This window comes from Halichoeres trimaculatus, unplaced genomic scaffold (assembly GCF_033239565.1).
Source record: "Halichoeres trimaculatus isolate MK-OKI-2021-1 unplaced genomic scaffold, fHalTri1.1 fHalTri1_scaffold_18, whole genome shotgun sequence".
Taxonomy (NCBI): domain Eukaryota; kingdom Metazoa; phylum Chordata; class Actinopteri; order Labriformes; family Labridae; genus Halichoeres; species Halichoeres trimaculatus.
Window position 1 is genome coordinate 124,316 of NW_027437196.1, and position 23,469 is coordinate 147,784.

Consider the following 23,469-nt stretch of genomic DNA (forward strand, 5'->3'; position numbering starts at 1 on the left):
GGCTGAAAAATGTGTTCAGCGTCTGAGCTGCAAACAAGAAGGACAGGAGGAGAGAGGAGGACAGGAGGAGAGAGGAGGACAGGAGGAGAGAGGAGGACAGGAGGAGAGAGGAGGACAGGAGGAGAGAGGACAGGAGGAGAGAGGAGGACAGGAGGAGAGAGGACAGGAGGAGAGAGGAGGACAGGAGGAGAGAGGAGGAAGGAGGTAGAAAGCAGCTGAGAGTGTGTCAAAGAGGAGCAACACTGCGCTCCTTCCTCTCACTGACTGTCCAGAGCTGTTTGCTAAACTTTAAGGTGAGTACAGACAGACAGCTGTTCCCAGAACCACACAGAACCACACAGAACCACACAAAACCAGAAAGAACCAGAAAGAATCCAGAGTCAGCCATGTTTCCACACGCCGGCCCAGCCGTGTTTCCACAGACGCCGACCCAGCCATGTTTCCACCCGCCGGCCCAGCCACGTTTCCACCCGCCGGCCCAACCATGTTTCCACAGACACTGGCCCAGCCGTGTTTCCACAGACGCCGGCCCAGCCATGTTTCCACCCGCCGGCCCAGCCACGTTTCCACCCGCCGGCCCAACCGTGTTTCCACAGACGCCGGCCCAGCCATGTTTCCACAGACACTGGCCCAACCGTGTTTCCACAGACACTGGCCCAACCGTGTTTCCACACGCTGGCCCAGCCATGTTTCCACAGACACTGGCCCAGCCGTGTTTCCACCCGCCGGCCCAGCCGTGTTTCCACCCGCCGGCCCAGCCGTGTTTCCACACGCCGGCTCAGCCGTGTTTCCACAGACACTGGCCCAACCGTGTTTCCACACGCTGGCCCAGCCGTGTTTCCACACGCCGGCCCAGCCGTGTTTCCACACGCCGGCCCAGCCGTGTTTCCACACGCCGGCCCAGCCGTGTTTCCACACGCCGGCCCAGCCGTGTTTCCACAGACGCCAGCTCAGAGCGGAGGATTATCAGGAGGCCGCTATCTCCTTCACCACGACCCTCATTTTTCTTTGGCTGTGTGTGTGGAGCCTTGTCCCACCTGAATGGGTCTGAACTCTGGACCATCAGCAGTTTGATCAGCTCAGAGAAAAACCGGACCAGAACCAGCTCACCTCAGGACCAACAGGAATAACCCAGTTTCTATCGAGCTATTCACATCCTGCTCAAAGTGACATTCAGCCTCTTTCTCATCACATCCTCCTTCATCTTCTTCATTTACACCAAATAAAGCATCATCAGAGAGCTACGGGCAGAGCCGTTAGAGGAAGGAGACAGTCATCACACGTCTGCTGCTCCCTAAATAATGAGGAGGAGCAGACATGTGATGAGGAGGAGCAGACATGTGATGAGGAGGAGCAGACATGTGATGAGGAGGAGCAGACATGTAATGAGGAGGAGCAGACATGTGATGAGAAGGAGCAGACATGTGATGAGGAGGAGCAGACATGTAATGAGGAGGAGCAGACGTGATGAGGAGGAGCAGACTCTTTGATAGACCAGCATCGAAACCAAGACCCATCCTTTAGATTCAGACCAGACTCACTGAGGGACGGCTGGTCCTGGCTCTCTGGGGTCTCCCTGGTCCTGGCTCTGGGGTGTCCCTGGTCCTGGAGGAGCAGAGCTTCCTGTCAGTCAGCAGACCTGATGAAGTGTGTCAGACGTCAGTCTCTGACAAAGTGCTCCTCTTCCTTCAGTCCTGGTTGTTGTTAGAAAGCTGCTGTTTGTGTCACACAGAGAGAAGAGTTGATCTTCAGTCTGTGAGCGTCACTGTCTCTGAAATCACCACCTGCTGCTGTCAGCGCACAGCCACAGAAACATCAGGAAACCTCCGTCCTACTGACGGGTGACCTAGACCAGAACTCTCAGAGTGAGCTGGATCACTGCTCCACCCAGGAGCTGTTTGTTTGTTTGTGGAGTCTTTGGAGCTGCGTGGAGCTGTGAGGAGCTGTGAGGAGCTGTGAGGAGCTGTGTGGAGCTGTGAGGAGCTGTGAGGAGCTGTGTGGAGCTGTGTGGAGCTGTAAGGAGCTGTGAGGAGCTGTGAGGAGCTGTGTGGAGCTGTGTGGAGCTGTGAGGAGCTGTGTGGAGCTGTGTGGAGCTGTGAGGAGCTGTGTGGAGCTGTGTGGAGCTGTGTGGAGCTGTGAGGAGCTGTGAGGAGCTGTGAGGAGCTGTGAGGAGCTGTGTGGAGCTGTGTGGAGCTGTGTGGAGCTGTGAGGAGCTGTGTGGAGCTGTGAGGAGCTGTGTGGAGCTGTGAGGAGCTGTGTGGAGCTGTGTGGAGCTGTGTGGAGCTGTGAGGAGCTGTGTGGAGCTGTGTGGAGCTGTGTGGAGCTGTGTGGAGCTGTGAGGAGCTGTGTGGAGCTGTGAGGAGCTGTGTGGAGCTGTGAGGAGCTGTGTGGAGCTGTGTGGAGCTGTGTGGAGCTGTGAGGAGCTGTGAGGAGCTGTGAGGAGCTGTGTGGAGCTGTGTGGAGCTGTGTGGAGCTGTGAGGAGCCTCATGTTTCTATGAGGGGAGAGAAAGTGATCTGCAGACTGCGACGCCTCGTGCTCGGTGCTGAAGACGCCGTGTTCTGATAAACTGTCAGACTTTAAAGCCTGAAGCAGTCTGAGCTGCTCCATCATGTTCCTGTACAGGGTGTGTGTTTTACACAAGGCCATCACTGTGTGTGTGTGTGTGTGTGTGTGTGTGTGTGTGTGTGTGTGTGTGTGTGTGTGTGTGTGTGTGTGTGTGTGTGTGTGTGTGTGTGTGTGTTTGGCTCTGATCTCTCTAAGTGAAGTCTGCAGCTCTCACACAGCGCCTCAGTAGACCTGATAAATGGAAATATGTCGGCGCAGGAAGCAGCAGCTGGATGACGGCTCCACTGCCCAGGGACGCCCTCGAGGGCTCCCTCGGGCTCCAACCAGCTACTGCTCTGTAAACCTAACTGTTCCCCACGCTGACACGGTGCAGAGTGAACCTCGTTCTTGGGGAGGATGGAGAGGTGGACTCCTCAGAGTTTATCTCTGTATTTGTTAAACAGAGACAGAGCAGAGCCAGGCGTCAGACCACACATCAGCTGATTTGATTATCTCTGTATCTCTGATCACATCAGAGCTGTGAGCAAACACTGAGGAGCTGTTAATGAAGCTGCTCGGTTTTATCACCAACGCTGAGCAGTTAAAGGAGAGCAGGGAGTGGGCGAGACGTTTCCACAGCTGTCACAGAGAAGATCCTTTTATCTGGACTGAGGTCTAAACCTGGTCAGGGATCAGACCCAGCCACCAGGAGTCCTGGAAACACGTGGAGTCCTCCTGATGACTTGATCCAGTCTGGTTTTGGAGCGCAGCTCGATGCCTGTCAGCAGGTAGGTAGTGAACAGGTGCAGACAGAGGAAGTGCAGAGAGCTCATCCTGTTTCTGTCTCTGAGGTTTTCCCCTCAGGAGGAAGGAGGACGCTGCTCCTCACCGAGCGCAGAGGGAGGATGGATCAGCTGTAATGACTGGAGTTAACCCTCCAGGATCACCGATACCTCTCCACTTCAGCCTAATGTCTGGTCTCAACCTCTAACGACGTCTTCGTCTGACTGCTGCGGCTGGAAGTACCAACGCCCTGAGCCTTTGTCTCCACACGCTGAGAGACAGACTTTGTCTCAATTAGCTTCCTGTTTTATCTGCTCTCTGTGCGGCTCGGCGCTGACAGGATGTTTGTACCTGCTGCACGCAGACGCTCTATCTGTCCGATCCTCAGCACCACTTTGAAGATTAGTCAGCGAGCATGAAGCAGCTTCTGAAGTGTTTGGGAATCTTTGAAGTTCACACTGAGAGCTTTTCTGCTCCTTGTCGATGCATTACAGAAAGTTTCTGCTGCCTTTGAACATTTAGCCCGGCAACACGAGGGCTGCAGTCAGACGCATAAACACGCCACGAAGATCTGTATCATCAAAGTCTGTCTGAGGAGAAACCCTCAGCTTCACTCTCCACACCTACAGGTGCTGAGACCAGTCTCTAGTTCAGAGTCCAGAGACCAAACCCCGTCCCCCACGCTCAGCCCAACTGACTCTGACTGGATAACTGACTGACTGACTCTGACTGACTGACTCTGACTGACTGACTCTGACTGACTGACTCTGACTGACTCTGACTGACTGACTCTGACTGACTGACTCTGACTGACTGACTCTGACTGACTGACTCTGACTGACTCTGACTGACTGACTCTGACTGACTGACTCTGACTGACTCTGACTGACTGACTCTAACTGACTGACTCTGACTGACTCTGACTGACTCTGACTGACTCTGACTGACTGACTCTGACTGACTCTGACTGACTCTGACTGACTGACTCTGACTGACTCTGACTGACTCTGACTGACTGACTCTGACTGACTGACTCTGACTGACTCTGACTGACTGACTGACTCTGACTGACTGACTGACTGACTCTGACTGACTGACTGACTGACTCTGACTGACTGACTCTGACTGACTCTGACTGACTCTGACTGACTCTGACTGACTCTGACTGACTCTGACTGACTCTGACTGACTGACTCTGACTGACTCTGACTGACTGACTCTGACTGACTCTGACTGACTCTGACTGACTCTGACTGACTCTGACTGACTGACTCTGACTGACTGACTCTGACTGACTGACTCTGACTGACTGACTCTGACTGACTGACTGACTGACTGACTGACTGACTGACCGTCCTCTGCCCAGATAACAACAGTGTGATGTTTATTCCCGTCTCTGGGGACGATGAATAACTGGAATAAACTCCTCGTCCATCTTTCGCTTGGCAGACAAAGGATAATGAATAAAAAGGAGCGACACTGGAAACAGCAGAGCAGAAAAAGCTGCTCGTTGGAGCCTGACGGCCACACAGAGCAGCGGCGTGGCCAAATTTTCTTGGCCCGCTCTGCTCTGCGTGTGTAGGCTGACTCCCCCTGGCTGATGGCCTCTTTATGAAATTAATGGGTGTCCTGCGTCCTGATCGATCGTGTTGCTCGTGGTGTCAGCGTGCAGTGGAGCCAGCTGCACGCTCACAGCTGATCCAGGACAGGAAACGCCTCAGTGTGCATCCAGAGCGGCTTTTCAGGCAGAAACACAAACACACTTCACGTCACAGCCTCAGAAACAAGCTGTACCCAGCAGTTCAAGATCCACTACAAACCCTTACATCTGTCCCGTTTCTCCTAAAAACCCCAAACAGGAACCTGCCCAGTCTGGACTGGGGTCACAGCCCGCAGACAGCTGGCAGCTCGTCTCTGTCCCACGGCGGCCCCGGTGACCACGAGCTGAGACGAGCGCAGGTTTTAGCTGGGACAGGAACAGGTTCTTGTCCTGGAGGATGTGTGAGTCTGGAAACTTCCGTCTGACGTTTACTCTTTTCCTTTGGAGGCGAACAGGCTCGACTCACATTTAGAGTCGCCCTCTGGTGGACAAATAGGCAAGTGCTGTATTTTGCAGCTCTGCTGTGACTCTAGTCTTGGGCCCTGAGACCCTGGAGGCCCTGGGACCCCCCTGAGGCCCTGGGACCCCCCTGAGACCCTAAGACTCCCCTGAGACCCCATGGATGTTGGTGAGCTGCTGCTGGACTGTGACCCTGCTGGAGCAGAGGTCATGGACGCCATCACAGTCCAGCTGTAGACCTCCACCCTCAGCCGGCTCACGTGGAGGCTCCACTCCTCCACCATCAGGAGGAAGTGACGTCAGGGTATGAAGTAAAATTTCAGAATAAAAGCTGCGAGACTCCTCTTCAATAATCCAAATCGTTACACGTCCTAATTCCTGACGGAGCAGAAACGTCGTGGAAAAAATCAGTTTTTCTCTGTAAACTCTAAATATCTGAATATCAAGCAGGTAAATGTTTTCAACAGGAAGAGGAAAGAAAAGTCACTGCAGGCTACGGCTCAAAGCATAGCTGTAACCACCTCGAAACACTAGATGGCGTACCTCAGTCAATAACATATAACACAACAGTACATCCGCGTCATGTGACTTTCCATTTGGACTCATTTTTACTTCACTGTGTCCACAGATGTTCAGATCCATCCACCAGCTTCAGATTCATTTCATCGTAAATGTGTTGTAAAATCAATGAAATGCAGTTTTTGTTTGTTTGTTTTTTGTTTGTTTTTTTGTTTGTTTGTTTGTTTGTTTTTAAACCCTGGCGTCACCTCCTTCCTCCAGTGGAGGAGCCCACTGAGGGAGGAGGTCTGCAGCTGGACCCTGTCCATGGACGGCAGCAGACAGGGGCCCAGCCCTCAGAGCTGAGGCGCAGACAGAGATTTCCTCAGAGTTTTTAGCTCCTGGATTTCAGAGACTCCTGGTTGTTATTCACGGCCTCAGCACGAGCAGAGAGCAGAGAGCATGTCGTTTAAAAAACGAGCTTTTTTTGATGACGCTGACCGATAACACCGCTGCTTTCTGCAGAGTAATTCCATAAAAGAAAGCTGGAGAGTTTTAGGGTCATTGAAATTCCTCGGAGTTGTTGCCAAGCCTTTGAAGCCCAAAAATTGCTTGTCATCCTTTTACAATAGCGCCTGTTGAAGCGAGCGCGGCTCAGAGGGGCGCCATAAATAAGGAATATCCTTTGCAAACTGTTAATTGTTGGGCGCAGAGGAACAGGATGAAATGAAACATGCCCTCTCTGCTGCTCGCAGCAGGAGCCCAGCTGCAGCGCTCCGACTGCAGATTCCTGCTCCACGCAGAGCAGAGTTTTTAACCCTCCTGCAGAGAAGATGCTAACAAATGCTAATCTGCCCACATTAAAAATTTGTCCCAGCTGCTCCTGAAGTTGCAGCGCTAACGATGACACGTCCAGATTTAATGAGCGAGCAGAGAGGTCAGCAGACAAACACAACCTGTGGAGACGTTGGTCTGCAGTAACTCAGCGTCCTCTGACTCTCTGAGCGCCGTCCTTTCTGTAGCTCCTCCTCCTGAGGGCGTTTCAAACACAGTTCAGTGTTTCTCTTCGTTAAGGTTTGGAAGGACTCAGATGGTTACAGAAGGACACCAGCAGCCCTTTCAGAGCTCCTGGGTCAGACTAAACACTGGTTGGTGTTGTTTCTGTCCGACCTGAGACACATCCAAAGGGACGTTCTGCTCCGATCAGTCTACGTCCATCAGCTGCTTTACTCATGTCATGTGACCTCTGTAACGAGGGTTGAACGCTCTGAAGCTTTGCTGCATCCTCCTCTTTATGGTCTGGGCTCTCTGTGCTGCGTCTGTTTGTAGAGATACAGCTCTTAAAGTCACGGTGCACCTCCTGCCCCAGAGAGGAGGTTCAGCTCAGTCAGAGATAACGGTGTGTTACTGGTTCTGCAGGACGCTCACAGGTAAAGGTCACGATGCATGAAGCTGGATTTCCTCAGAGTTATGATGAGGTCAGACATCGCACTCTGAGGCTGAGTCACATGATGAGGTGTGTGTTCATACCTGGGCCGGTTTCTCCTTCCTCCCACCGGAGCTGTTAATGTTCATATCAGGATTCATCACATGAACCTCACCTGGATTAATGAGTAAGGTTAGATTCACCTGTACACTCAAACTTCTTTCTGATTGGTCACTGACTTGTGCTCTAAAACTAAAACAACTGAATACTGAAGGAAATAAAACAGTGAATGTCAGAGCTGCAAATACAAAATAATGTGGTTCCTCAGGCTGCGTCAATCAGCTGCTTCATCACACGGCCTTGAAAAAAGATAAAACACAGCGGGTGAGTCCTTTAAGAGATTTTTAGAGCTGAAAAAGAGAGAAGTCTCTGTTCAGGGTCAGAGAGTCTCAGGGATAAAGTCCTTGGGTTCTATGGTCTAAAAGTTAAATAGCCTAAGGGTCAAAAAATCTAAGGGTTAAAGGGTCTATCGGTTTAAAAAATATATGGGTCACATAGTCAAAGAGTCTTAGGGTTGAAGAGTCTCAGGGTCAAAGAGTCACAAAGTTAAAGAGTCTCGGGGTCAAAGAGTCACAAAGTTAAAGAGTCTCGGGGTCAAAGAGCCTTAGGGTCAAGGATTATCTGAGTTAAAAAGTGTTAGAGTTAAATGGTCCTAGGGTCATAGAGCCTTAGGGTCATAAAATCTAGGGATTAAAGGGCTTGATGCTCAAAGAGTCTCAGGGTCAAACAGTTTCAGGGTCAAAGAGTCTCAGGGTTATAGAGTCTCATAGCTGAAGAATGTCAGGGTCAAAGATTTTAGGGTCAAATAGTTTCAGGGTTAAAGAATTTCAGGGTTAAAGAGTGTCAGGGTCAAAGAATTTAAGGGTTAAAGAGTGTCAGGGTCAAAGAATTTAAGGGTTAAAGAGCTTCAGGGTTATTGAGTCTCACGGTTGAAGAGTCTTGGGGTTGTAGAGTTTCAGGTCAAAGAGTCTTAGGGTCAAAGAGTTTCAGGGTGAAACAGTGTCAGGGTCAAAGAGTATCAGGGTTATAGAGTCTCAGGGTCAAAGTGTTTAAGGGTCAAAGAGTTTCAGGGTCAAAGAGTTTCAGGGTCAAAGAGTCTCAGGGTCAAACAGTCTCAGGGTTATAGAGTCTCAGGGTCAAAGAGTTTCAGGGCCAAACAGTCTCAGGGTTAAATGCTCTCAGGGTTATAGAGTCTCAGGGTCAAAGTGTTTCAGGGTTACAGTGTTTTAAGGTCAAAGTGTTTTAAGGTCAAAGTGTTTTAAGGTCAAAGAGTGTCACTAACCGAGCTGAATCAGTTATTATCAGTCCCTGTTGGTGCAGAGTTGAGGTGTGTTTCCAGTCTAACCTTCAGTTCCTGCTCCGTACCTTCAGCTGCTCTCTGCCTCGTTTACAGCCTCACTGAGACCATTTGCATTCAGAACGTGTGATGAGGGATGAAACATGATGCATTGCTATAGAAACAGTCAGTTTCTGAGGCGGGTGGACTCAGTGGATCCTGACCTTCACTGTGATTAATTTTTTTATTTTCTGCTTTGAATGAAATGAAGGATTAGAGCGTTTTTCCACGCCTGCCTGAGAGCTGATTCACTCTTAAAGAGACATATGCCTGATGTGCTCGTAAACACCCTAACTGTGCTCGTTGGCTCACAAACAGCTGCTCTCAGTCTGCTCTGAGAGGAGAGGACGTCTCACTGCGCTGTGGAGACGCAGCTCAGACCTCCTCTGGAGCTGAAGAGGAGGGACGCTTTGAGGAGGATCACGCAGAGTGTGTTTCATGTCAGGACACACCCTTGGCTATCCGCACCGATCAAACTGGATTCAGAGCAGACAGATTGATCCGTCCTGAGCCGACAGCTCTCTGTGTTTGACCAGATCAGCTGACACTGCGTGCAGCTACCTGAGAGAGGACTGACAGCCTGTCTGTGCAGCCGAAGCGCCCCCTGTGGGTCACAAACAGCAGACCCCTCGTGGATCAGAACAGAGTCCTCCCTACACCCTCCTCATCCTCCTCACCGAGTCTCCCTCTGCAGGAGGAACCAGGCCCAGCTGAGGAGTCCGCTCTGTTAGCATCCCAGCTAACTGTTTCAGCGCTCTGGGCTTTCTGGTAGTTCATGAAGTTTCTGAGAGCTGAGTTCAGAGGGTGGAGGAAAGGTGGAGGCTCCAAAGCGTTCAGCAGCTGGTTGTAGTGAAATGAGGTTTTCTGCAGGTGAGAGGAGGCGGCCCTGCTGGGGGAGGTTTCAGAGCTGGAGAGCGTGTAACTGAGGACAGACCGCTCTCACACAGGCCTCAGCGCCCGCCCGGCTGAAAACATCCACTCTGAGATGTTTAATTAACAGCAGGAGCACTTCACCCTGTCACAGAGACGACTACACCATGATCCCCGAGTTTAAAGCTGTGGTTTTCCTCATGGAGTGTCCGATCGTAATTATCAGAGTCTGAACGAATAAACGCTGGCATTAAGCCCAGAGGACATTAAGGAGACAATAACAGCTCAATCAGAGAGTGAAAAGGGATACTCCTAAAGAAAACCTGCGTCTGTGTGTTCTCAGCTTTTAGACTGAAGATAAATCAAACCCTGAAAACTGAACAGACTCAATCAATCACCATCGTTTGTCTGACCAGTCTCAGTCCATCCTCCAGCTCTGATTGTTCTCACCAAGAAAAGAAACAACTCTCATTTCAGTCTGAAACACATCGTTTAACTACTGTCCCTTTAAGGCTCCCTGCTACACAAACCCCCTCCCCCCTGATTGGCCAGCCCTCTGGAGGCCGTTAGGGGGCGGAGCTAGGTAATCAGGACTTGGTGTTCGGAGTTTACAGACAGATTCAGGGGTTGGGTAGAAGTTTGAAAATCTGCACGTGCTCAGTCTGATCACCCACTGTCACTTTAAACCCATACAGCAGAATACCCCCTCTTTAAGTTTCTGCTAAAACAAAGTTTGGTTCTTAGGAACTGGACAGGAAACTTTGCTTTGACCGTGCAGAAGAGAAAGATGATTTCCTAGCTCTGCTTTTAAACCGCCTGACGATGAAATCATTTCAAAGTTACTGAATGAATCCTGGGTTTCAGATCGTGATGATAAATCATCTTATTCCTTCACTGACATGTGTCAGCTCAATCACAGACGCTCTGATTGTTTTAGACTGACTTTGTTGGAGCAGTCTGTGAACTGGTTTCAGACCTGGTCCCCTCAGGGGGCAGAGACTGGGTCCAGGTCTGAGAGAGTCTGAGCTTCATAAATGATCTCTGTCTGTAAGATGAAACACCTCCTCGTCTTTAACCTGGGTGAAAATGTCTCCTGTGTCGTGTGAAGATTAAAGGTGCATTTCACACTAAATTTGGACCCGCAGCCCGTCTCTTAGACCAGACCTGGTTTTGGACCCGGCTCCAGGCTCAGCTGCTGCTCAGCAGACGCTCTGCAGTCCACAACACAACCAGCAGCATCGGTTTATCATTTGAGGGAGTTTATTTCCTGCTTGTTGCTTCTCAGGCACAGACACATTTAGAGACGAGATACAAACGGAGCCATGAAGTAATTACTGTGTGAACGTGGCAGCAGCAGCAGCAGCAGCAGCAGCAGCAGCAGCAGCAGCAGCAGCAGCAGCAGCAGAAGCAGAAGCAGCAGCAGCAGCAGCAGCAGCAGCAGCAGCAGCAGCAGCAGCAGCAGCAGCAGCGATGGAAAGGTGCACCCAGCTACCTGCCTCAGCAAGCAGCTCCTCCGGCCCGTCCAGCTGCCTTCAACAACCCTAACCAACAATCAGGGAGCGTCTGAGGCGTGCTGGGGAGAAATGTACAGAGCTGGAGGGAAATTAGAAAAGGAATCAATCCAATGAGCTCCCTCCCTGCAGGAGAAACGTCCATAAATCAGGCGGCTGCAGCCAAACAACCAGCTTTTAAAAGCCTGTCTGCTGAGGCGCTGTGAATCTCAGAGCTGCTGATCCTCGCTCTCTGAACGCTCAGGCCCTCTGAACGCAGCGGGCCCAGCACGCCACAACCTTGGAGCTTTTCAGCGCTGACCTTCGCCTCATTTCTTTATTAGCGGCCTGGGATCTGGATGCTTCTCTGTTTGTCTTAAAGGCAAAGCTCGCCAGGATTCTCCGTGCTGCAGGAGGAGACGTCCACCTCTAGAAAATGTGACACCTCCTCTGACACAACCACCGCAGCATGAAAGCTAAAATAAAGACGTCTCTGTCTGCTGCTCTCCCTCAGAAAGCCGCGCTGTGCGAGCTGTAATCATGTTTAAAGACGGCCATGGTTCCTCCTGCAGCGGTCTGTGGATCGACTTCCTGACATCAAGCACTTCTTTCTGCTTTCCTCTGATAACAAACATCAAGTCCTCACAACAATTATTTCACCAATCACACTCAGGGTGCAGATCCCTTCCTGTGCTGCCTCCTCACAGCACCTCCTCGCTCGCCTCCTCGCCGCGCCTCCTCCCACAGGATGAGCCCTAATGGAGGCGGTAAATAAAGCAAACAGCAGGGTCAGCAGGAAACGCTCTGACCGAATAAATTAGAGTTCAGCTCTAAAGAAAACAACGCTGGAGACGTTTCACAGAGCTTCACAGAGAGGATCCGTGACCTGCTGCTGATTCATGGGACAGAGCCCATCAACGCTGCCTCTGATTGGTCCCTGACCCGTCCAACAGCGTCCATCAGCGCCCATCAGCGTCCATCAGAGTCCAACAGCGTCCACACTGCACCGTGTCAGAGGGTTCACAGCAGCGCTGGGTGGATCCACAGGGACCTCATTTAGAATTAGTGTGTGTGTGTGTGTGTGTGTGTGTGTGTGTGTGTGTGTGTGTGTGTGTGTGTGTGTGTGTGTGTGTGTGTGTGTGTGTGTTTGCAGCTCATCCGTCTCTCTGGTGGCCTTGGCATTTATCAGCAGCAGACAGTGAAAATTGATGTAATGCACACACATAAACACACACACACACACACACACACACACACACACACACACACACACACACACACATACACACACACACACACACACACACATACACACACACACACACACACACACACACACACACACACACACAGACACACACACACACACACACACACACACACACACACAGACACACACTCACACACACACACACACACAGCTCTGCAGTAAACAGAGGCGCCCTTAGCCGGTTGGTGGTGTTGGTGGTGTTGATGGTGTTGGTGGTGTTGGTGGTGTTGATGGTGTTGGTGGTGTTGGTGGTGTTGGTGGTGTTGGTGGTGTTGGTGGTGTTGGTGGTGTTGGCGGTGTTGGTGGTGTTGGTGGTGTTGGTGTCTTTCCTGTTTCCTGTTTCCTGTTTCCTGTTTCCTGTTTCCTGTTTCCTGTTTCCTGTCTCCTGCTGTTGGTGCAGAGGGCACAGAGTGAAACGGGACCGTCTGCTCCTCAAACAGCGACATGAAGCCGGTGTTTGGACGCAGCTGTTTCGACATGACGCGGGCTGTTAACTTCCTCTCTCTACATGGTTCCCGTCAGTCACATGAGCTGAGCTGTGCCTCTGATTGGACGATCAGAAGATCCTGGGATCTTCTAAAGCTCAGAGTTAGGAAATAACCCGCCCGTCGTTCAGCGTGTGCTGATGGAGAAACGATGGTTTCAGGCTCCAGCTGTTTGTCCAGCCAGGCTGTAAACATGTTGATGCTGTGGAGGTCGTGTCCTGGTTTCTGGTCTTTCTGCAGCCGGACTCTGGAGGATTCTCCATGACCAGCAGAGTTCAGCCCTTCCTCAAAGGCTTCACGTTTCTAAACCTGCTCTGGTGTTAGTTTCAGAAAGCAGAGCTACAGCTGAGGGAGTTTTATGTCTTTGTTAAAAACAAACAAAACAAACTGTAGATCTCAACATTTTAATTATCAATATACAACAAGAAAACCAGGTCAACTGTTAAACATTAATCAGTGTTAAAGATTCAGGAACTACAACAACAGATGAGTTAAATTAAAGGTCAATAAAATAATAACTAAACCAGGAGAGAAAAAGGTGATTATATTTTAGAGAAAACTTGTTTTAAGTCGTGTGTTTTTGTCGTTGTTCCTTTCATTAGTTTGTTTCAGTTTGGTTTCATATTCATTTAGAAACACAAACAAATTCAGCTGTTGTTGTTTTGTTGTTGTAATGCTGACTCAGCCCTGTAGATGGCAGTAATTCACTAAAACCCAAGTGCCTCTGTATACTCAAACAGCATTGGCGCTGTGCATTGTGGGTAACACAATACCAGGTAGACTGGTCCATTGCATACAGAGGGACTGACTCCACAGACCGAGCTTTAGGTCACTGGGACCGCTGCTGAAGGAGGCGGTGCAGCGATACGTGACGTGCAGCGATACGTGGCGTGCAGCGATACGTGACGTGCAGCGATACGTGGCGTGCAGCGATACGTGGCGTGCAGCGATACGTGGCGTGCAGCGATACGTGGCGTGCAGCGATACGTGACGTGCAGCGATACGTGGCGTGCAGCGACGTGGCGTGCAGCGATACGTGACGTGCAGCGATACGTGGCGTGCAGCGATACGTGGCGTGCAGTGATACGTGACGTGCAGCGATACGTGGCGTGCAGCGATACGTGACGTGCAGCGATACGTGGCGTGCAGCGACGTGGCGTGCAGCGATACGTGACGTGCAGCGATACGTGACGTGCAGCGATACGCCGACGTCTGAAAGGTGTGAGCTGAAGCATGGCCTGCACATCCTGTGATCAGGGGACAAAGCGTCAACAACGTGCACAGAGACGTGAAGCTCCCGCTGACAGCTTCTGTTGGAGCAGAGGAGCTGCTGCTTCCTTCAGAGCGTCTCAGACGTCACAGGTGTAGCTGAGGAAAGCTGTGACTGACCTTCAGGTGACCTTCATGTGACCTTCAGGTGGCCTTCAGGTGACCTTCAGGTGGTGGAGTAAACCTTCATGGACAGAGCACTGTCCCTTTAAATCTGAGCATTGATGAGAGTGAGAAAGTGCTTTGATGAGCGTTAATGTGACGGATGGTGATTAACATAAATTAACATAAATTAACATAAATTAATTCATGAGGAGGTGAATCGGTGAAACTGTTTGATGTTCTTTTCAAAATACTCGATGTGATTCATGTTTTATCTGTTTCTGTGTCACAGACTGTTTGTCCATCATTTGTCATGAAAGGTCAAAGTTCATTCTGTCACCTTCATCACAGCGAGGTCTCAACCAATCAGAGAGCAGCTCTCAGCCTCTCTGCTCACAGACAGCAGCAAACACTCAGTTTAACACGTATTTAACACATATCTTCATCATCATCATCATCATCTCTATCACCATCATCATGTCTGTCACCATCATCATCATCATCTTCATCTTCACCTTCTTCTTTTTGCCGTAGACTCTGAGTCTCTGGCCTGTCCTTTAAGCCATGTGCTCCTCTCCTCTGTGTGTGTGTCCAGGAGGCCACCAGGAGGAGGATGACTGGGAAAACCCAGACCAGCAACGTGACCAACAAGAATGATCCGCGCTCCCTCAACTCCAGAGTCTTCATCGGCAACCTCAACACAGCCATCGTCAAGAAGACCGACATCGAGGTCATCTTCGCCAAGTACGGGAAGATCGTGGGCTGCTCCGTGCACAAAGGATACGCCTTCGTTCAGTATCTGAACGAGAGGAACGCCCGGGCCGCCGTGGCCGGAGAAAATGCCCGGATCATCGCTGGGCAGCCTCTGGGTGAGTGGTCCCTCGTGTGACACACACAGACACACACAGACACACACAGACACACACAGACACACACAGACACACACAGACACACACAGACAGACAGAGACACACACAGACACACACAGACACACTCCTCATGGTGAGGAGATGAAGGTCTGTGTAACAGGAAGTGGTGAGGAGATGAAGGTCTGTGTAACAGGAAGTGGTGAGGAGATGAAGGTCTGTGTAACAGGAAGTGGTGAGGAGCTGGTTTCTCTCAGACTCTATCAAAGCTGGTCTCTGAGCCATGAAGGTTTTGTTGCAGCTGCTCACAGGAAGGACGGTTTCTCCGGGAGCCTCTCAGACTCTCAGACTCTGGGTCAGACTCTCCCTGGGCTCCTTAACTCTGGAGAAGCTGTGAATGTTGTCGGGCTGTTCACTCAGAGTTTGGTTTTACCAGATAAACTTTGGTAAAGTGTGTGTCTGGTCTCTGGACCTGGGCTGGAGCAGGTCTGTGAGGTTTCAGGAGGAGCGTTACGCTGCGTCAGCTCTGACTGTACTCTGCTGTGTGGCTCTGTGAACGCTGAATTAAAAGTCTTTATGTAGGTTTGTTTTAGTCTCTCTGTGGAGATCAGGACCTGATCTGGTTTCAGAGACAGAGTCCGGCTCTGCCAGGCCCCCTGCTGCTTTACAGGATCATTACTGACTCTGCAAACAGGAACCAGACCTTCAGATCCTTCAGATCCTTCAGATCCTTCAGATCCAAGTCTTTAAACGCGTTTCCAGGAGAGAACCTGAGGTCTGCAGCTCAAAGTGCAAACAGGCTAAAAATATCAGCATGAGATGATCAGAAGAAGCAGTGCATGATGGGAGAAGGAGCAGAGCAGAGAGATCTTATTATTTGAATGTTGTGTTGAGGTGCTGATGTGTGGAGCTGAAGCAGAGAGGCTCAGGGAGCAGAGACGGTCTGTGCAGACTCAGAGCTCACAGGGACTGAAGGTCACAGGGACTGAAGGTCACAGGGACTGAAGCTCACAGGGACCAAAGCTCACAAGGACCAAAGGTCACAAGGACCGAAGGTCACAGGGACTGAAGGTCACAGGGACTGAAGGTCACAGGGACTAAAGGTCACAGGGCCTGAAGGTCACAGGGACTGAGGGTCACAGGGACTGAGGGTCACAGGGACCGAAGGTCACAGAGACTGAAGGTCACAGGGACTGAAGGTCACAGGGACTGAGGGTCACAGGGACTGAAGGTCACAGGGACTGAAGCTCACAGGGACTGAAGGTCACAGGGACTGAAGGTCACAGGGCCTGAAGGTCACAGGGACTGAAGGTCACAGAGACTGAAGGTCACAGGGACTGTGGGTCACAGGTACTGAGGGTCACAGAGACTGAAGGTCACAGGGACTGAAGGTCACAGGGACTGAAGGTCACAGAGACTGAAGGTCACAGGGACTGTGGGTCACAGGTACTGAGGGTCACAGAGACTGAAGGTCACAGGGACTGAAGGTCACAGGGACAGAAGGTCACAGGGACTGAAGGTCACAGGGACTGAAGGTGCAGCTCCATGTTTGGTTTTTATACAGACCAGCACGGAGACGCCACTGAGCATGTGCAGAAATGACCTGATTCCAGAGAACAACACAGATGCTCAGTCGGAAACGTTCACTAACAAACAAAGTCCTGATTGATCTGGTTCAGGGCCTCGGTGTGGCCCCCTCCAGCAGGTTCCTGGGTCCTCAAAGCCAGTCACACCAAGAGATTCAAGACCAGATCCAGGCCCCAAACAGACTCCAAACAGAGTTAAACCTACAGACAGTTTTATTCACGGTCACAGCCGTAGTTTATCCAACGCCCACAGAGCTCCAGTGGCTCGATGTGTAAACAGAAACGTCTGAACCCAGTTCAAGGCTTTTTCCAGTGAAGGGAATGTTCCCTGGACTGGGAGTGACTGTCGATGAACATGAGGTGAAACTGACCAGATTTAAGAGCAGGAGAGTTCACACACAGCATCTCTGCATCAGAACGTTAGAATGTTAGACATGTCAGACACATTAGACACGTCAGACACATTAGACACATCAGACACATTAGACACATTAGACACGTTAGACACGTTAGACACGTTAGACATGTCAGACACGTCAGACATGTCAGACACGTCAGACATGTTAGACACGTTAGACACGTTAGACACGTCAGACACGTCAGACATGTTAGACACGTCAGACACGTTAGACACGTTAGACACGTCAGACACGTCAGACATGTCAGACACGTCAGACATGTCAGACAGGTCAGACACTCTAGACACGTCAGACACGTCAGACACGTTAGACACGTCAGACACGTTAGACACGTCAGACATGTTGGGCTCTAACAGAGCTGAGTTTACCAGACTTCACATCAAACCCAGAGCTAAACCTAGCTGCCACAGCCAGAGTGATGTAAACTGTCGGCTCACTCCTAAAGTCAGGATGCAGAGTCTGCTTTGGGAGAAAAAATGTTTTCAGAGTTTTTTTTGTCACCTTACAAAGAAAAACTCAAAGTTTTTTAATTGTTCTGAGCATCATCACATTTTTTCTTCATGTGGCGAGCTGAGCGTCCATCTTCTCTGAGTGTCTGTGGTGGGCAGGTGGTGGCTGAGGCCCTGGGAAAATAGCACTGTATATTTTCCTGAAGGGGCCATGATGAAGTTTCTGTGAGCTGTGAGCAAACAGGGAGCGTGGGGAGAGACAGAGGGGTTAATGACAGACAGGGGGCAGACTAACCACGTCCTCAGAGGATCCTCCTGGGATCACACACACACCTGAAAACCTCCCTGACTGACTCCTGCTCCGAGCGGCCGCTCCACCCGTCTCTGCAGTCCCTCCACCTGCAGTCTGACGGTGAAGGTCCGTCCCATCCCAGTATTAATGAGCCCGCTGAAGGATAATGTGTGATGGATCACCGATCATACTGCCTCCAAATGGCATTGGCAAGAGGTGGGCACATAAATAATAAAGTGATTTAGATGCAAAATCCGTCCTAAGCGGATTACAAAGGCAGCGGCACGGCAATCAATCGTCATTTTGGGCCAACACGATGCATAGCAAGGAGCCCAGGGAGCAGAGAGGGAGCTACAGCAGAGGGAGAGTGTGCTCGAGAGCTGCTCTCCACACCGCCGTCGTCTTCAAACTCTTGGCAGGGGAACAGCACACCTTCTGGGGCATATGTTGCATCTGCAGGTTTTTATTGATAGCTCGCCAGAAACAGTTGGTGCAGAACCTTTGGAAACATTCAGAGCCCGGTTTCTCCTCCTGGGTACAGCTCGTCACGGACCTTAACGAGCTTTGTCTGAGAGAGGCCGACTGCAGCTTCCTGCTCTGTCATCAGCTTGTTTTTATTTAACCCCTCACCATCCCCCGTCGTATGAGAGAGTTCAAACATTAAACTAGATCATTTAAACTGTGGGACTACAGGCAGAACAACTACACACCAAACACCACAACAACACACCAAACACAACAACTACACACCAAACACAACAACTACACACCAATCACCACAACTACACACCAAACACAACAACTACACACCAAGCAGAACAACTACACACCAAGCACAACAACTACACACCAAGCACAACAACTACACACCAATCACCACAACTACACACCAAGCAGAACAACTACACACAAACCAACAGGAAACCACAAACTCTGAGTGACCTCCGGTGTTTTCGGATTCAGCTAAAGTTCGGGTCTGCAGGAGATTTTGGTTCTTATTTTTTAACACAACATTCAAACTGGGCTCTTCCTCCTTGGGTCAGTGCCAGCGGCAGCCCACACCCACAGCCTCTGACCGTGGCTATGTGAACACACTCACTAGCCCAGCAACCACCCCTAGCATTGTGTTTCTGAGCATGTTAGCACAAGCTAATCACAGGTATCTAACACACACCTGGTTAGCAGAAAGCTAACAGAAAGCTAACAGAAAGCTGAGTGAAAACTGAGCCGAGCTTCACCATCGTTTAGGAAAAAGCTGTTTCTGTTTTGTTCATTTTTGGTTGTTTTTCTAACTCTGTGCTACGTCCACTGTCGTAGCTGCTCTGATTAGCTTCTTCACCTGGCTAATCAACACACAAAGTCACTTGGGCACTGGGTGTGCTGTGATTGGCTGATGCAACCACGTCTAAACTCTGACCAGAACCAAAACATCTACATCCAGGCAGAGGAGGGTTGAGGCAGACACAGACACTGACACACACGTGTAGAGGCCCAGAGGAGACGACTGAGCAGAGTTATTCCTGTAAAAGTTGACGTTTGTTTATTTATTTTTTTAAGGAAAATCCTGCAGACTGTACCTTTAACAACATGTTTGTCTTTAGACATTAAAGTGTTAAAGAGGTTAAAACAAAAACAGTCTGACTCCATGACACCTCGTTAATGTGGAGTGTGACGGTCAGAGAGCCTGTCAGAGCCTCCCCTCAGACTTTAACAACCTTAAAGAAACATGAACACAGACAGACGCTCACCTGCCTGCTAAAGTCACCACCACCGTCTGTTTGAGCTGCAGCCAGTGGAGCTTAGCTTAGCTTAGCTTAGCTTAGCCTAGCTTAGCATTTTAAAAAGGGGAAAATAGAAAAACAAAACTTCAAATTCTAAAAATCAAGCTGAAAACTCTGTCCTGTCAAACAGGCCGTCAGATCATCTGTTCAGGCTGTAGCTTTCCCTGTTAGCTTAGCTTAGCTTAGCTTAACTTAGCTTGGCTTGGCATGTTTTTGTCTGTGAAGAAGTGGATGATCTGACCTGCAGGAACGTGACTCCTCCTCTCTGGGTCAGGATGAAGCGTCTGAGCTGCTGTGGTCCGACTCCTCCTGAAACACAGAGATCTCAGTGAGGACGGACCAGGACGTGAGTTAAACTCTTCCTCATTAAACACCCAGAAGTCCTCCAGCTCTCTGAACATCACAGGCCTGACGTTGGGAGTGAAAACCTCAGGGGGGAGTTCATCCTGTAAGGAGGAGCCAAACCATCCCTCCTCCTGCTCCTCCTGCTCCTCCACCTGTGGTTCTCCATCTCCACATTTCTCCACATCAGCAGTCACACACTCAGAGCTCAGAGCTCAGAGCTCAGAGCTGTGTCTGAGAGCAGCTTCAGAGGCCACAGAGGCATTATGGGTAATGCAGTCTGTAGCTGGGAGGTCCAGTGGATCCCCCTGATCCACTGGACCGAGCCGATCCAGATCCAGCCCCATAAGACCTCCTCTGTGTGTGTGTGTGTGTGTGTGAGCGTCGGTTTAAATCAAGTTTCCTCTGAAGTTTTTTCCCTGAACATCTGTTGAAATGTGTAAATGAAGCTGGCAGCAGTGAAATAAGAAATCTCTGTAATCTGTCACAGATGAAAAGCTGCTAATATCAAAGTCTAATAAAAATATCCTCCACCCTGTCACCGTATGAGAAATAACCAGGATCTGAACTTCAACAAGCCTCTGGCAGGAACAAACACACGTTAAGATCAGGATGAAGCTTTTCTGAAGACAAACAGTAAAAACTGAGTCCCTGAAGCTGAGACACCACTGATGTTTTACCAGTACTTCACTGATCCTCGTTACGTTTCAGACTGATCCACGAACGGCTCGTCTGTACATTCAGCGTTTCTGTCACATTTCATCCTTTAAGAGACGTCGCTGCGCTTTAGTTACTGAGCTAAAACAACAGCTCAAACTGTGAGTTAATAAGATTTGGTCTGTGGACAGATGAGGATGATGAGGATGATGAAGATGTGGTCTGTGGACAGATGAGGATGATGAGGATGATGAAGATGTGGTCTGTGGACAGATGAGGATGATGAGGATGATGAAGATGTGGTCTGTGGACAAATGAGGATGATGAGGATGATGAAGATGTGGTCTGTGGACAGATGAGGATGATGAGGATGATGAAGATGTGGTCTGTGGACAAATGAGGATGATGAGGATGATGAAGATGTGGTCTGTGGACAGAGGAGGATGATGAAGATGATGAAGATGTGGTCTGTGGACAGATGAGGATGATGAAGATGATGAAGGATGATGAAGATGATGAAGATGTGGTCTGTGGACAGATGAGGATGATGAAGATGATGAAGATGTGGTCTGTGGACAGATGAGGATGATGAGGATGATGAAGATGTGGTCTGTGGACAGATGAGGATGATGAGGATGATGAAGATGTGGTCTGTGGACAGATGAGGATGATGAAGATGATGAAGATGTGGTCTGTGGACAGATGAGGATGATGAAGATGATGAAGATGATGAAGATGTGGTCTGTGGACAGATGAGGATGATGAAGATGATGAAGATGATGAAGATGTGGTCTGCAGACAGATGAGGATGATGAAGATGATGAAGATGTGGTCTGTGGACAGATGAGGATGATGAAGATGATGAAGATGTGGTCTGTGGACAGATGAGGATGATGAGGATGATGAAGATGTGGTCTGTGGACAGATGAGGATGATGAGGATGATGAAGATGTGGTCTGTGGACAGATGAGGATGATGAGGATGATGAAGATGTGGTCTGCAGAGGGATGAGGATGATGAGGATGATGAAGATGTGGTCTGTGGACAGACGGCGTCACCATGAGCAGCTCAGTGACTGGCTGTGATGAAGACTGTGGCCCAGCGAGGTTTATTCAGAGTGTGGCGCTCTGTTGGTCTCTGCTTGGCGTGAGGATCCAGATTCCCTGTGACGGACTCAGTGAAGAGTTCTTCCCCCTGAATGGAGGCGGGCAGTGGAACCAGGACTGAAGAGAGCCCAGATCCTGGCCCTGGGCGCTCTCTGCTCTCTCATGTTTTTCACGTTCCCTCATTTGACCCGTTTTTATTCTCCCTCCGTCTCCTCGCGCTCTCACGCTCCTTTGCACCCGGCGTCGTCTTACTCACAAGGCCTCGCCGCCACTGGCGCCCTCAAGCAGCGGGCTGTGATTCATGGCGTCCAGTTGTCGGCGTGGAACACTGACTCACAGCTGGAGGACAGGGCCCGGCCTCGGGCTCCACGGCGTGGTAAAGGTCGCTCTGCGCGTGATGGCGTGTTCACCACCTCGGGTCTGAGACAGTCAACACTTTGTGTTAGCTGCAGCGCCTCGCAGCCTCTGACGCCGTGCAGTCTACAGCCAGGCCTGACCATCGGGATGTTCTCACAGCACGCCGTGCAGCACACGGAGCAGCACGCCGTGCAGCATGCCATGCAGCACGCCATACAGCATGCCATGCCACACGCCGTGCAGCACACGGAGCAGCACGCCGAGCAGCACGCCGTGCAGCACGCCAAACCTCTCAGACCTGAGGCCTGCGAGCGTGTCCAGCACAGTCAGAGGATCACGGAGCCGCTGAGAGACGCAGATCTCCTCCTGACCAAAGATCCACGTGAGGACGTGTTTAGTCGGAGACGCAGTGATGACAGCTGAACATCTGCTGCACGGCGTCGTGCTGAAACTTGCTGTTCTGACTTATCTGAAAGCTTCAAACTCTCCTCAAACTCTGCCTCACCTCCTTTATCTGCTCCTCCTCCTCCTCCTTTGAGGCTGCTATAGATTTAATTATAGGAAATCAGTCTGGGATAATGACTTCTACCTCAGCCGACCTCCTCAGAAAAGTCTGCTGAATATTATTAAAGACGGCTTCATGAATTCAGCTCTGACCTCTCTGCAGAGTTAAACAGTCAGAAACAGGCGGCGTAAAAGGTGCAAACTGCTCGGAGCTGACAGGACGACCAAACGTCTGCTGCAGCTGCTCAGAGACAGGAAGTGGAGCTCACAGCTGTCTGCTCGCCGTCTCCCAGGACAAATTGACGAGCTGAAGCTCGGAGCACGGGAGGAGGGGCTGTCTTCAACAGATAGCAGCTGCTTCAAGTGCTTCCCTGACCTTCACAGCTCCTTGTGTCTTCATTAGCCTGTAGCTTCAGATGGAACAGGAAGTGGGAAACAAGTCGCAGAGTAATGGTTTTATGAGTGAGGGGCGGACACGGCAGATCTGAGGAGGTTTTCTCCTTAAAGATTTCAAAGGATCAGTCTGAGCCGAGCTGTCACGTTAGCACCGAGCTCTCCCAGTTTATCTATCTATCTATCTATCTATCTATCTATCTATCTATCTATCTATCTATCTATCTATCTATCTATCTATCTATCTATCTATCTCCCAGTTTGAGCTCTCCCAGTTTGAGCTCTCCCAGTTTAGGCTCTCCCAGTTTAAGCTCCCAGTTTGAACAGTGGCCCATCGGGGCCTCTGCAGTCCAGGAGCCCTGGGACTCTGAGCGGTGAAGTGTGTCCCTGTTTCCTCCGGAGCTACCTGTGTGACAGAGTTATTAATGAGCTGTGTCTGTGTTTGTGCAGCTCGTCTAACGGGGAGATGGGCTGCCGTCAGTCCTCTGAGCCCAGCTGTCAGGAGAGATCTGAGCCGCCGCAG

At 50.5% G+C, this 23,469-nt stretch overlaps 1 protein-coding gene across 6 annotated transcripts in view; it reads left to right on the forward strand.

Moving 5' to 3' along the window:
* The window catches only part of ralyl (RALY RNA binding protein like), a 61,880-nt gene that overhangs the window by 16,212 nt on the left and 22,199 nt on the right, over window positions 1–23,469 (forward strand). For all 6 annotated transcript variants that reach the window (XM_074693785.1, XM_074693780.1, XM_074693782.1 and 3 more), the window contains one exon: window positions 14,790–15,063. In XM_074693785.1, coding sequence (XP_074549886.1) covers window positions 14,808–15,063 — 256 coding nt within the window. In that variant the 5' untranslated portion in view covers window positions 14,790–14,807. The remainder of the gene's footprint in view (window positions 1–14,789; window positions 15,064–23,469) is intronic.